At 46.3% G+C, this 15,613-nt stretch overlaps 1 protein-coding gene across 1 annotated transcript; it reads left to right on the top strand.

Moving 5' to 3' along the window:
• Positions 1-925: 925 nt before the first annotated feature.
• LOC122561774 (C-type lectin-like) lies at positions 926-6,602 on the top strand. The gene is made up of 4 exons (XM_087999292.1): positions 926-1,054; positions 2,505-2,645; positions 2,727-2,835; positions 6,381-6,602. The coding sequence occupies exons 1-4, from the start codon at positions 926-928 to the stop codon at positions 6,467-6,469; spliced, it is 468 nt and encodes a 155-aa protein (XP_087855418.1). The 3' UTR covers positions 6,470-6,602.
• Positions 6,603-15,613: the final 9,011 nt, after the last annotated feature.

A 15,613-nucleotide genomic window follows, 5' to 3' on the forward strand; every position in this document is an offset into this window, starting at 1 on the left:
TCTGAGTTTGTGAGAAGTCATGTGGAAGAGCAGAGAGTTAAAACGGCATGATGAGCAGCTGAAATGGCTGATGATTATGAGCTGGTTCATATATCAACAAAATAAGCAGTACTACAATTCTTGGATTTTATCGGATATCCATGCCGAATTTTAGCAGTGTGGCTGCTCCACTCTCTGAACTGCTAAAAAAAGTCAAGAAGTTTCAATGGACAGCAAACTGTCAGAAGGCATTTGACAGTCTTAAAGCTGTGTTAACCACTGCCTCAGTGTGAGCCGCACCGAATTACACAAAGCCATTCAAGATGAGTATCGATGTGAGTTATATGGGTGTTGATGCTGTGCTCTTACAGGAAGACAACGAGAAGACAGAAAGATCTATCAGTTATTTCTCCAGGAAATTGAACATTCTTCAGCAGAAATATTCAAATTTGAGAAGGGAACTCTGAACTTGATGTTGGCGTTACAACATTTGAAAGTTTATATCACCAAGTTAAAAATTGCACAACACCAGGTTATGGTCCAACAGGTTTATTTGGAAGCACTAGCTTTCGAAGCGCTGCTCTTTCATCAGGTGGTTGTGAAGCAGGACCATGAGACACCGAATTTACAGCAAAAGATTACAGTGCCATGCAGCTGAAATACTTTAAACAAACTCAGATTAAGTCTCTCATCTTTTCGAATGGGTTTGTTAGTTTTGGTCTTTGAATATGTAAATCCCAGAATTCTTTTCAAGTCACATTCTCAAGATAGCTTCAGGTTTTCTAACAAAAGGTGTCCTCTCAGCTCAGATTGTTATGTTACCAGTAATGTATCTGAGACAATCATATACACTGATCAGAACCCACTGACGTTTGTGGCAAAATTTAAGGACAAAAATTCCAGATTGCTTAGATGGAGCTTGTTGTTACAGCCGTTCAATTTGAAAATGGTGCATGTGTCAGGACAGGAAAACGTGATTGCCGATGGGTTGGAGGAGAAACAGAGACATTCGGTGACAGGAGCAAACAGACTGAAATGGAATGTAGTAGTGCATGCTTGCATGTTGATCGTCAATGTAATGTATCTGCGTGTTGTAGTGTACTAACAATTTAATATTAAGGGGTTTTAAAATGAAGCCATCTTCAAATATTGACAGATTTTATTTTAGGGGCAGGAGGTGTGACAATGCTGCTCTTTTAACAAGATTATGTTGTCCTTGGTTTATTTCAAAAGGGGTAATAAAGGCAGAGGTTCTGATATGACTGGAAATATCTATTTGAGAAGTCTTTCAAGTATTTCTTTTAAAACAGTTGTACAATGAAAGGGGAGTGGCCAGTTCTCTCAGTTCAGGGTCTGGTTTGGTTTGATTTTAGCAAACTGTCTGTCTGAAGCTGCTGGCCAAAGATACAGCTCCATGCTGACCCTCTCTCTCTGACATCTCTCTCCTGTCGGAACCTGTGTTTGACTTGCCTGTTTTGCCAATGGGGTGTTTAAGGGATATTGTAAGTATTTGGAATAGCATTATTATGTTGCCAAGGAGCTGATTGGGTTTTCAGATGGATTATGTTATTTGAAATTTTGTTCTCTTTTGTTCATGTTTCATTCAGTAATCTGTAAATAAATTCTGCTTTCTTTAAAACTGAGTGGTTGGGCCAGCTGCATCACTCCTGGAATATCCACAAAGACCTGCCTAAAACAACTAGAATGTTAGGGTCTGGACTTGAAACGTTTTGAGGGGATCTGGCCTGGTCCATAACACAGGCAATTTACCACAACCCAGTGAGAATCTCACTTCATTGTTGAGCAATTTGTTTAAAGTTGCAGAGAAGTTGATATCAGGATAGGCCTTGCTGGACCTCTCACATGTTTCTGCCACATTTCTCACCGTATATCATGTGGTTCAGGCCCTGACAAGATTCTGCCCTTCTCCATCATCCATTGTCTGTGCATTTGAGCTTGAACCAGAATCACTCATTGTGTAACTTTACAATCCCTACATCAACAACCTGTTAAATTCCTAAGAAACCATCACTGAGTCACATGATCTCCTGAGAATACGATCTAAAGTTGACAAGCATCGATGTGCTGTAGTCTGTTATTGTGAGAAATGTGTTGCTGTCAATGTGATCACTGCACAGTGACATGGACTGCAGTGACTGTCCACATCTGGATTGACAGCTGTGTGTGGATAAAACTTGGGGAGAACAGGAAACACAGTGTCACAGACAGAGCGTTCGAGCACAAGCCCAGCCCAATATCAGCTGTTACACAGAAGCTGCTGACATTTCTATCTGATGGGTTGAAGCCACAATGAGATTGGTCCCAAATCCTCAGCCTCAGTGTGGCACCATTCACTGAAGTTTGGAGTCAGCCCATATCAGGTCCTTGTGTCCACGCAATCATGGGGTTGTAGTTTTATTGTCTTCATAAGAGTTGCAATTTAGAACCTCGTGAATTGTCTCATTCTAATAGCTTTTGTAAAAATGTTAACAAGTGACAAGTTGACTTTGTAATTTACTCTCAAGCTGCACTGCCGAAACCTGGCTCCAGGCGGCCATCTTGCTTCCCTGCACTGGATGGAGCAGAATAATGTTCTTGCAGGAATGATACGTAACTCCCAAAATAATGATGTCCCAACTTGGATCGGTTTGAGTGACATCCACAAGGTAATGTTGCTCCTGTTATTGCATCATATTATTAAGGTGAGAAAGTTACATATTTTACATGATCTGATTTTACTTCCACAGGAGGGGACTTTCCTATGGAATGATGGATCTGCATCAGATTTTATGTTTTGGGCTGAAGATGAACCCAGTCATAAAAATCCAAAGGAGAACTGTGTGCACGCTTTCTTAAGTAAGTCAATGCATTGCAGTGTGATAGAAAGGTTGACCTTCAGGAAAATGTTTCCTGGAAAACAGTTCATTGGATTAGATTTTGACAGGGCTCTACTTTTGCTGCTTGACAGTCACTTTGTAAGTAAAACTGTTAAAAGGAGGAGAGTAAGGGGTCCTGAGATTTGGAGAACAGAGCATCCCCCGGGAGTAACATTAAAGTTTTCTCCTTCTGCTCAATTGTCTGTCTCTGTGGGTTCCACAGTGACATGGTTACACTAACACCAGCCTTGGAACTGGTGCACATTTAATGAGCTGATCCTGACACATACCAGGCTGCAGCCGTGCTCCCAGTGAGCAGTACACAACATTCTGAGGAACAGTATCAATCATCCCAGATCCAGCCCTCACTTTACTAATGTACCACACACACCCCTCCCCATCTTGACAGGATTTGACTCCCTGATTCAAAACTAATTAATCCAGATAGATTATTCTAAACTGAAATCCCACTGACCATTCCTATTACCTGAAGTCTTTGGCACCGTCCTTGAGACTGTTTAACTCTGTTATGAATCTTTGCTGTCCACACACACAGGAGAATTCAGTCCAGAGTAAAATTAGAAAGTCTCCCAGGCTATTTACAAACTCTACACCTTGACGGCTTTTATTCCTACCTATCCTGATCTGTCTGGTTTACTCTGTCTATCTACAATGAGATAGACTCAATTGTCCTTTATTAATGAAAAGCACACTACAAGTCGAAGTATGAATAGGATTACTTCACAAGCTTACTCTTGTGCTGAAAAATGTGTTGCTGGAAAAGCGCAGCAGGTCAGGCAGCATCCGAGGAGCAGGAAAATCAATGTTTTGGGCATAACCTTGTGGCTTATTGCCAAAAGGTGACCACACCTCCCGTGCACTCTGGAATAATTCCACAGAGGCTGGTATCCCCATCACCAAGTCACCTATTATTTCCAGCTGGAGAGACCTTAATATTGATCCAGCTCCCTCAAAGCCAGCTCTCAGAGTATACAGGACATCTGACACTCCTGTTCTTACCTGTCAGCCAGGGCTCCCTGCTTGATCCAAGAGCATGGAACAGAAAACAGTGCAGCACAATACAGGCCCTTCAGCCCTCAATGTTGTGCCAGCCCTTTGTCCTACTCTAAGATCAGACTAACCTTCATTGTACTATCTTCTCTGTTGAGAGTGTAGTGTTGGAAAAGCACAGCAGGTCGGGCAGCATCCGAGAGCAGGAGAACTGACTCAAAGCCCTTTGAGTCACTTAATTATCCCTAATGTATCTGACTCTACTACCACCACTGGCAGTGCATTCCACACACTCACCACTCTCTGTGGAAAGAACCTACCTCTGAGATCTGTCCTCCAATTACCTGAAAATTATGCCCCCTCATGATAGACATTTCCACCATGGGAAAATGTCTCTGGCTATCCACTTTATCTGTGCCTCTCAATATCTTGTACACCCCTGTTATGTCACCTCTCATCCTTCTTCATTCCAATGAGAAAAGCCCTGGTTCCCTCAACCTTTCTTCATAAGACATGCCCTCCAGTCCAGGCAGCATCCTGGTAAATCATCTCTGCACCCTCTCAAAAGCTTCCACATCTTTCCTATAATGAGGTGAACAGAACTGAACACAGCTTTCCAAGTGTGGTCTAACCAGAGTTCATTAGAACTGCAACATAACCTCACAGCTCTTCAATTCAATCTTTCTGTGAATGAAAGCCAACACACCATACGCCTTCTTAACAAACCTATCAACTTCGATGGTAACTTTGAGGGATCTATGGACATGGACCCTAAGATCCCTCTGTTCCTCCACACTACCAAGAATCCTGCCTTTAACCCTGTGATCTGCAATCAAATTCAACCTTCCAAAATAAATCACTTCACACTTTTCCAGTTCGAACTCCATCTGCTACTTCTCAGCCCAGTTCTGCATCGTGTCAACATCCCGTTGCAACCTACAACACCCCTTCGCACTATCCACCACTCCATCAACAGTTGTGTCATGGGAAAATTACTAACCCACCCTTCCACTTCCTCATCCAAGTCATTTATAAAAATCACAAAGGTCTAAGGACAGATCCCTGCAGAACACCACTGGTCACCGAGCTCCAGGCTGAATACTTTCCATCTACCACCACACTCTGTCTTCTATGGGCCAGCCCTTCTATATCCAGACAGCCAGGTTTTCCTGTATCCCATGCCTCCTTACTTTCTGAATGAGCCTACCATGGGGAGCTTTATCAAATGCCTTGCTAAAATCCATGTACAGCACACATACTGCTGTACCTTCATCAATGTGTTTTGTTACATCCTCAAAGAATTCAGTAAGGTTTATGAGGCATGACCTGCCCTTCACAAAGCCATGCTGACTAATTCCAATCAAACTATGGTTTTCCAAGTAATCATAAATCCTGTCTCTCAGAATCCTCTCCAATACTTTGCCCATCGCTGATGTAAGACTGACTGTTCTGTAATTCCCAGGGTTCTCCCTATTCCCTTTCTTGAACAAGGGAATGCCATTTTTGAGCCTCCAATCATCTGGTACAACAGTGGACAGTAAGGAAGCAAAGATCATCGCTAAAGGTGCAGCAATCTCTTCCCTCGCTTGTTATAGAAACCCAGGGTATATCTTGTCTGGCCCAGGGGACTTATCTATTCTTATGCTTTTCAAAATTTTCAGCACATCCTCCTTCCTAATATCAACCTATTCTACCATATCAGTCTGTTTCATGCTATCCACAGAAACATCAAGGTCCCTCTCAGTAGTGAATACTGAAGCCAAGTATTCATTAAGGACCTCCTCTACTTCTTCTGAGTCCAGATGCAAGTTCCTTCCATATTCCTCACTCTGGCCATCCTCTTATTCCTCACATAAGTGTAGATTGCCTAATGGTTTTCCTTAATCCTACCCATTAAAGCTTTTTCTTGCCCTCTTCTCGCTCTCCTAACTCCATCATTCAGTTCCTTCCTGGTTACCGTGTAACCCTGTCTGATCCTTGCCTCCTCAACCTTAAGTAAGCTTCCTTCTTCCTCCTGACTAGATGTTCCACATCCCTTGTCACCCAAGGTTCCTTCACCCTACCATCCCTTCCTTGCCTCAGTGGGACAAACCCTGTCCAGCAGCATCAGCAGATGCTTCCGAAACAACCTCCACATTTCTGTCGTGCATTTCCCTGAGAACATCTGATCCAGAATAACAGCCCAATCAGTGAACTCTTATTCTATGAGGTCCACCTGGCTGACATTGTTACAATCATTACACACTGTGTCTGTGTTAAATCAGAACTTCAGCCAGATACAGTAACAACCCTCACAATATTTAATCCAAACACTCATCCCTTCAGAGAATAGTGAAACCATCATCAAACCAATTGATCTTTCAGTAGCACAAGTTTCATACAATTTATTTTTCTCATTGTGGCTGACCCAACAAATTTAAGATTATGACAAATATCGTAAATAAGAACAAGATTTACCGAATCAATCACAGAAATAGTTGTTTCATTTACTGAACTCTTCTTTCTTTCCTTCAGACAACTCACTTTACTGGAACGATGCGTCTTGCAACTTGAAACTGACTTTCCTTTGCTCCTACAAACTGGTGCGTCCCAGCTGCCACTAAAAGAGTCTATCGCTGCTCCACGGATCCTGTCTGGGAGTGGATGTAGTGCCTCAATCTGCTTGTAGTTGCGATCACAGCCAATGAGGACTGTACTGACTTAGTTTCTCAGCCAAGAATAAAAATTGCATCATGAGTTGTGTGTTTGTTACTGTGAGTCTAGTTTATAGCAGCCTTCCTGTCCCACTGATGCTTCCTACCCATCTGTCCTTTCAATGCTATACTGGGGAGGAGACAGCAGAACGGGGACATAGATAGTTTTATAATCCATTTCCACAATGTGGGTATTACTGCAGGGTCCAACTCTATTCCCCTTTGGGAAGGTGCTGACTGTGAGCTTCCTTCTTGAATTAGTGCAGTGCGACTGGAACAGATACACCCCGTCTTTACAGGGAGGGTGTTCTAGGATTTAGATACAGTGACAGTGAAGGAATAACATTCATTCCAGGTCAGGATGGAGTGTACCTTGGAGGGGGACCTGCAGTTTGTGGTGTTCTAATGCCCTTGTAGGTCTGGTTCATACAGCTCACTGATTAGGAAAGTGTAGTCAAAGGAGCTGTGGCCAGTAGCTGAAGGCATTATTTTTAATAATTTAGAAGAATATCAGTTTAACATCAAGCATATGATGCATGTTGCTTATCTAATAGACTAACCAAAAAGCTTTTGATTTTCAAAATTCAACGTTAACAACATGTAGAATGTGCACCATCATCTCTCCAGGTCTGGCATTAACCCTGGCACTGAGTGTGAGTCAGTGGGCTTTAAGAATTCCAGAATTAAATACTCAGGTCCGATCACAGTTAGACTTTAAAGTTATGAGTTTGAATGGGATTTTATGTCACTTACATTGGTACAGTTTGGTTGGCTTGATTAATTTGTTTCAAATTCACTTCTTCAAAATCCACAGTTTATGTATTCCAGACTCGTCAATACTGGAACATTGAGTTAATGATTAAGATCAGATTTTGTTAAATATAGTTAAATAAGACACTCATCTAACAGTCAAAAACAATTTCAGTCACAACTCCAAGACCTAGACGTTATAATTGTATGAAACTCAAGATCGGCTTCAAACTGGGCCCAGACCCGGGCTCAGGGTCAGGGTCAGAAATCACAGGGACCAGATGCAGCACCCTCCCCCCTGACCCCCGCACCCTGCCCCCTGACCTCCACACCCTGCCCCCGAACCCCACACCCTGCACCTGACCATTGCTTCTGGGAGTTTCATTCTTTTCAATGGACTCAAGGGCCTTGATCAGCTCGTCCAGAGATAACAGTTGGTCCAGCCTCCCCTGAGTGCTGTCGTCTAAGACTTCCATGATAGAGGATGGGGATGACGAGAAGGCTGCACTGCCTGTGGGCTTTGTGTCATACAGACTGGCATCAAAGGGTTTGCTGATCCTCATGATGTTAGCGTGAGATGACATGACCAAGCCATCTTCCTCCTCCAGGTTGCCGAGTACAGACCTCTCGCTGTGCACCTGCTGGAAGGAGAAATGCGAGTGTGTCTCATCCTGCTCCACTGAGCGGACCCTGGACTGGAAGATTATCTTGGAGGCCTCCGAGGCAAAGAGCGAGGCTTGCTGGCTCTTCACTTCCTGCAGATCCGACTTGACATTAATCCACATCATCTGCAGCAGGAGCAGTCTGCATGGTTTCTGGAGGTTTGACAGTTTCGCCCACCTCTCTCTCTCTCTCTCACCTTCTGAACACCTTTGAGGATAAAGAACTGCTTGATGTTCCTTTGACTGCTTCCCACCAACCCGCTGGTCAAAGAGGGGCTTCACGGTTCTCCAACCTGTGTAATCTCTTCTGAGCTCCTCTATGTGTTCTGGGGTCAACAGTTTCATCGTGAGCTTCGATGTTCCCTTGCCAGCCCGCTGGTCACCCTGTAGGTGACAGTTGGCCAGCAGGAGGCAGCAGTCAGAGAAGAACATCGCCTTGACATCAGTAGACCTGACCGAGAACGCGTGAGATACAAACAGGAAATCTATCCTTGAGGGGATAGACCCACCTAGCCATGAGCCGGTGTATCGATGCTGCACTCCATCTGCAGGAGGGCTGAAAACATTGTGCAGCTTAACTGTTTCCATCAGGAATCGATTGTGGAGTCCAGTTTGCTGTTAGCCAGTCCACATTGTCCATCCACATCGATGAGGCAGTTGAAGTCTCTGGCCAGAATGACCGGCTCGGACATCACCAGCAGCAGTGGGAGCTGCTGCAGGATGGCCAGCTGCTCACTGTTTACCACCGGGGAGTACACCTTAAATTAGGCTCAGAGGAGAGTTTCTGTCCATAATGTCTGCTATGAGGTGCCCACCCACAACCCCTTAACCTTGGAGATGGTGAAGTTGCCTCCTTGCAGCAGAATATTCAGTCTGGAGGAACATTAATCATTTCACAAACAACAAATTGACAGCCCCTGAGGCCATAAGCTCCACCATTTCGTGAAGCTGTAGAGGTGAGGTATCCCACACTCCAGCAGAGTCGAGAGATCTGCTTTGATATTGGCCAATAAACCAGGCTGTTTATGCTGGCAATTTTCATCAGATTGTTAAATAAAGACTTAAAACTGGTCCAGTCACTGAGTGAGCTCCTGCATCCCCATGCTACGGGTGAACTGCTGCACCTTTGCAGGCCTGAGGGAGCTGTACAGTCTCTGCCTAGAAGGGAGCATTGACCCTAGGTGAGGGCTGAGGAAGCTGTCCTGTCTCTCCCTGGAAGGGTCATTGACCCTCGGTCAGGCCTGAGGGAACTGTGCTATCTCTCCCTGGAAGGGTCATTGACCCGAGATCAGGCCTGAGGGAACTGTCCTGTCTCTCTCTGGAAAGGGGCATTGACCCGAGGTCAGGCCTGATGGAGCTGCCCTGTCCTGTCTCTCTCTGGAAGGGTCATTGACCCTAGGTCAGGCCTGAGGGAGCTGTGCTGTCTCTCCCTGGAAGGGTCATTGACCCTAGGTCAGGCCTGAGGGAGCTGTCCTGTCTCTCCCTGGAAGGGTCATTGACCCGAGATCAGGCCTGAGGGAACTGTCCTGTCTCTCTCTGGAAGGGGGCATTGACCCGAGGTCAGGCCTGATGGAGCTGCCCTGTCCTGTCTCTCTCTGGAAGGGTCATTGACCCTAGGTCAGGCCTGAGGGAGCTGTGCTGTCTCTCCCTGGAAGGGTCATTGACCCTAGGTCAGGCCTGAGGGAGCTGTCCTGTCTCTCCCTGGAAGGGGTCATTGACCCGAGGTCAGGCCTGAGGGAACTGTCCTGTCTCTCTCTGGAAGGGGGCATTGACCCGAGGTCAGGCCTGATGGAGCTGCCCTGTCCTGTCTCTCTCTGGAAGGGGGCATTGACCCGAGGTCAGGCCTGATGGAGCTGTCCTGTCCTGTCCCTCCCTGTGTTAAGAGCACTTCCCTCATCAGAACTGTCTTGATGTAAGTAGCTGACTATATTTTTTACTTCTTCTTAATAAGACCTTGCTATGTGATTTCTATGAGGTACTTTATTATCTTATGCTATTGTTCTGAATATGATGATTCTGCCTGTGTAAATTACTGCTTCAGTGAACAATCTTCTTCAGCCATTTGATATCACCTAAAAATCATGACAGCCATTTTATGTTAACAAAGAACTTTGGGCAGACCTAACCCTAACAAAGGGAAAAAAAGAATAAAAGGGTCAATAATGAGGAAATACCTTGATCAGAACGTAATGTTGATGTTACAAACTTTCAAAATGACAGTAATGTCTTCATTTAAGTTTATTCCTTACATATTTATTTCATTTTTATTTCATTTTTAGCCTGAACACCTTCCTCCCTCACAATACAATGGGTGTACTTACATCCCATGAACAACAGCGATTCAAGAATCCAGCTCTTTGTTGTGACCTCAAGAGCAAGTAGGGATGGGCAATAAATACTGGCTGAGCCAGTGATGAGCACATCCTTGGGAATTCTACATTTAAAAATGTATGACTTTTGATTTGTCCTCAGTGCAGACGGTGGTGGTGACTGTGCAGGACGACTCTATCACATTGAGAAGCATGAGGCTGTTTCAAATCCTGATCCCTCTCACGTTCAAATGTCTGTTTCCCACTATCACTGACGCTGATGAACTGGGCATCTGCACACAATCAACAGCACAATCTCAACCACAATTTCTCATCCATGTCTGTAGTTTTTAATCAGTGACTTTGGAAAGTTTCTGCTTGCAGAGATTAATTGTGTTTTTTCCCTGAGGTGGGGGAGTCCAAAACTAGAGGGTGAGAGGGGAAAGATTTAAAAGGGACCTAAGGGGCAACTTTTTGACGCAGAGTTTAGTTTCTGTATGGAATGAACTTCCTGAGGAAGTGGCAGAGACTGGTACAATAACAACATTTAAAAGGCATCTGGATGTGTATATGAATGGGAAAGATTTAGAGGGATATGGGCCAAACATTGGCATGTGGAGCTAGATTCGTTTGGAATATCTGGTTGGCATGGACTAGCTGGACTGAAGGGTCTGTTTCTGTGCTGTACATCTGTATGACTCTGAATTGAGTTTTATTGTCATGTGTACTCAAGTACAGAATGACAGGAGTACACTGAAATGTTTATTGTAATGTCGCCCCTCATGGTGCCCTCAGGTACAAAATACCTAGATACAAACCTCAGATACGAAAAGAAAAATACGACGACAAAAGTTACATTAACTTCCAGTGATTCATAGTTTAAGACCAGAATTGAATGCAGTGTTCCAAAAGTGAGCTAACCAATGTCATTTACAGCCACAACATGACCTCCCAACTCCAATGCTCAATGCAATGACCAATAAAGGTAAGCGTACCAAATGCCCTCTTCACTTTCCTGTCTACCTGCGACTCCACTTTCAATGAACCATGAACCTGCACACGAAGGTCTCTCTATTCAGCAACAATTCCCAGGACATTACCATTTAGAAAAATCCCAGGTAAAAACCCCAGGTCCTAGCTCCCAGCCCTGCCCTGTGTTTACCATTCCCCCAGACCTCGTCGTGGAGGACAAATGTTTAGTCCTCAAAGGCCTCACCTTCATCCCTCTACGCTCCCAGGTTAATGAGTTTGACATATGTCGCGATCTTGAACATTTCTTCCACCAGGAGTCTTAACCCAGCCTGGCCCCTTGATGGCTTAGGGCACTACTGTTATGGCTGTGGGATCAAAGCTCAGAATTCACAACAGTGCGGCAATCTTGCTGCTGCCTCCACCACCAGCAATCCATCAATGTCAATGTTGTTATCCAGACTGCTCTGCCAAGCTGGTACTATTCAAATCCAGACATTCTAAGTCCTAGTATTCATAAGTTAGGATTCCAAGTGCTAAAATTTATAACTTCATAAGGAATAAAAGCAAATTACTGCGGATGCTGGAATCTGAAACCAAAAGAGAAAATGCTGGAAAATCTCAGCAGGTCTGGCAGCATCTGTAAGGAGAGAAAAGAGCTGACGTTTCGAGTCTAACTGACCCTTTGTCAAAGCTCTCTCCCCCTGTCCACCTTCACTGCTTTCCTTTTCTCTCTCAGTGTTAGATAAGGTATTTACTAAGACTCGCTTTCACAGCCATATTTCCTTCCTCAGTGACTGTCTTCACCTCTGACATACTCCACGTGGATTTCAACTCAAATTCCACCCGGCATGCAGCATCCAGGATTACAGGTAAAATTCATAAGGAACTTGTTTCTGCTCCAACGTACCTGTAGATATATTTAACTCTGAAATAATTTGGTTTTAAAACCCTTAGCAGAGAGAGGACATTTCATTACAAGACCCAATCTATAGTTGAAATTTTAAGCTGACATTAGGTTTGAATAGATCAGTATGCCTTGCTGAAGAGTAAAGATTGCAGAATGTATCACACTAGTCCCAGAGTTATTCAAATGTATCCTGAAAATTTACGTGTAGTCTCCTCACTAAAGGTCAGTAGCAATCATGCTGCAGCTACTGAGAGAGAACTGTGCTGGTAGACAACAGAAAGCAAAGACATACATAAGACAAACACAGACAGAAAGCACAAGGAACATTCATTGATTCTTTTTGATGGAAGATTAGATAGCTATTGCTGTATCAGGGTAATAGGGCCCTACAGCAGCATTGAAATGAAATTACAGAGCTACACATCACTGAGAAAATAAAGTACAGAGTGGATTGCTGTATCAGGGTAATAGGGCCCTACAGCAGCATTGAAATGAAGTTACAGAGCTACACATCACTGAGAAAATAAAGTACAGAGTGGGTGAAGTTAGAACACCCCAGCTGGAACTATCTGGGAGAAAGACTAGAGTGAGACTCTATGGGGGAATGAAAACAGAGAAAGCACATGAGCATGAACATGTGAAGAAAATAGATTAGTCTTACCAAATTTAACAATAATCCAGAGCCCTGTATATCTATGATCACCATGTATTATTACATCTACAATTAATGTATAATAAGGGAATTGGTTTAGCTCACTTGGCTGGATTGTTGCTTTGCAGAGCAGTGTAATGCCAACAGTGTGGTTCAATGCCCATCACCAGTTTGAGGTTACCATGAAGGACTTTCCTTCTCAACCTCTTCCCTCACCTGAGGTCTAGTGGCCTCAGGTTAAGTCACAGGAGAATCGACGTTTCGGGCATTAGCCCTTCTTCAGGAATGAGGAAAGTTGGTCCAGCAGGCTAAGATAAAAGATAGGGAGGAGGGACTTGGGGGAGGGGCGTCGGAAATGTGATAGGTGGAAAGAGGTCAAGGTGAGGGTGATAGGTCAGACTGGGGTGGGGGCGGAGAGGTCGGGAAGAAGATTGCAGGTTAGGAAGGCGGTGCTGAATTTGATGGATTTGACTGAGACAGGCTGGGGGGAGGGGAAATGAGGAAACTGGTGAAATCCGAGTTCATCCCTTGTGGTTGGAGGGTTCCTAGCCAGAAGATGAGGCGTTCTTCCTCCAACCGTCGTTTCGCTGTGGTCTGACGATGGAGGAGTCCAAAGACCTGCATATCCTTGGTGGAGTGGGAGGGGGAATTGAAATGTTGAGCTACAGGGTGGTTGGGTTGGTTGGTCCGGGTGTCCCAGAGGTGTTCCCTGAAACGCTCCGCAGGTAGGCGGCCCGTTTCCCCAATATAGAGGAGGCCACATCGGGTGCAAAGGATGCAATAGATGATATGTGTGGAGGTACAGGTGAATCTGTGGCGGATATGGAAGTTTCCTTTGGGGCCTTGGAGGGAGGTGAGGGGGGAGGTGTGGGCGCAAGTCTTGCACCTCCTGCGGTTGCAGGGGAAGGTGCCGGGAGTGGAGGTTGGGTTGGTGGGGGGTGTGGATCTGACGAGGGAGTCACGGAGGGAGTGGTCTTTACGGAATGCTGATAGGGGAGGGGAGGGATATATATCCTTGGTGGTGGGGTCCGTTTGGAGGTGGCGGAAATGGCGGCGAATGATGCACTGTACATGGAGGTTAGTGGGGTGGTAGGTGAGGACCAGTGGGGTTCTGTCCTGGTGGCGGTTGGAGGGGCAGGGTTCAAGGGCGGAGGATCGGGAAGTGGAAGAGATGCGGTGGAGGGCATCGTCGACCACGTCGGGGGGGAAATTGCGGTCCTTGAAGAAGGAGGCCATCTGGGATGTGCGTTTTTGGAACTGGTCCTCCTGGTAGCAGATGCGGCGGAGTCGAAGGAATTGGGAGAATGGGATGGCGTTTTTACAGGGAGCAGGATGGGAGGAGGTGTAGTCCAGGTAGCTGTGGGAGTCGGTTGGTTTGTAGTAGATGTCCGTGTTGATTCGGTCGCCTGAGATAGAAATAGACATGGAGGTTAGTGGGGTGGTAGGTGAGGACCAGTGGGGTTCTGTCCTGGTGGCGGTTGGAGGGGCGGGGTTCACTGACCTGCTGCGCTTTTCCAGCAACACATTTCCATCTCTGATCTCCAGCATCTGCAGACCTCACTTTCTCCTCAAAGATTTCAACCTACTGCGAATCCTCTTACAAGGATGCCTTCCTTGAAGAAGCTCTCTTTCTCCCTCTACAAAGGTTTCAGTGAGTCCCTCTCTCACTGCACCCCCCAGGTCATCTCCTCTGCACAGAAGCTCTTCAGCCACATTCTCAAACAGACTCGCTACCACAGCCACATCTCCTTCCTCAGCACCTGCCTACGGAACCGACTGATCCCGCACGGACTCCGGACTATGTTCCGACCAACAAAACATGGACCCAACCAGGACAACCAGTACCTACAACAAATCCGAAGCCTCCAGCAACAGACGTCCCTCCGTATCCTCCGCTCCACGCTTGCAGCCATGCGCCGCTATCTACATTCCCTGCAACTCGACCTACCCCAGCTCAGGACAACTCTCTCACAGACCTGTAAAGGAGCTCTACTGTTCTTCATCCACAGAAGAATCCATACACTAAATAAACAGTGCTTCCTAGCCATATCGGAAATTAAAGACAGTAAATACCAAAAACTTTCATGTACTTACCCCCACACTCCGGATTCCTCAACTGTTCCAGAATCTTCCATCGGCCTCCGAAATCAGTCTGGCGCCATTACGCACGCGGCCGCTACATCGCCCGCTGCAATACCTGCCGACGACGATGACGTCACCTCCGCCCCCACCGACCTCGCAGCCTCCGCGATCGCCATGAAGACAATCGCCGGCAGATTCGCGACCTCCGCGGCTATGGGGAATAACTCTGTCTCTGCGGTCGCCGCAGCCACTTCCGCCCCCACTGACGTCATTAACGCCGCATGTGTCTCCGCCCCCACGCCGATCTCCACGCCTAACCCCGCCCCCCCGGCGAGTTCCGTCACCTCGCCTAACCCCGCCCCTTCGCCGATCTCCGACTTCATGCCTAACCCCGCCCCCACGCCCAACTCCGTCACCACGTCTAACCCCGCCCCTTCGCCTATTGCCATCACCACGCCCGACCCCGCCCCCACGCCGATCTCCGTCCCCGTCCCCAGACCTAACCCCGCCCCCACACCCAGCTCCAGCCACACACCAGGTCCTAGCTCCCAGCCCTGCCGTGTTTTCACCATCCCTCCAGACCTACCCCTCTCTGAGGATGAAAGATCAGTCCTCAGCAGAGGCCTCACCTTCGTTCCCCTACGCTCCCGGATTGATGAATTCAACACGCGGCGTGACATCGAACAATTCTTCCGCCGCCTTCGCCTCCGCGCCTACTTC

Source organism: Chiloscyllium plagiosum, unplaced genomic scaffold, assembly GCF_037043375.1.
Source record: "Chiloscyllium plagiosum isolate Xiang-an unplaced genomic scaffold, Cpla_swu_hap1 HiC_scaffold_23, whole genome shotgun sequence".
In the NCBI taxonomy this organism is placed as follows: Eukaryota; Metazoa; Chordata; class Chondrichthyes; order Orectolobiformes; family Hemiscylliidae; genus Chiloscyllium; species Chiloscyllium plagiosum.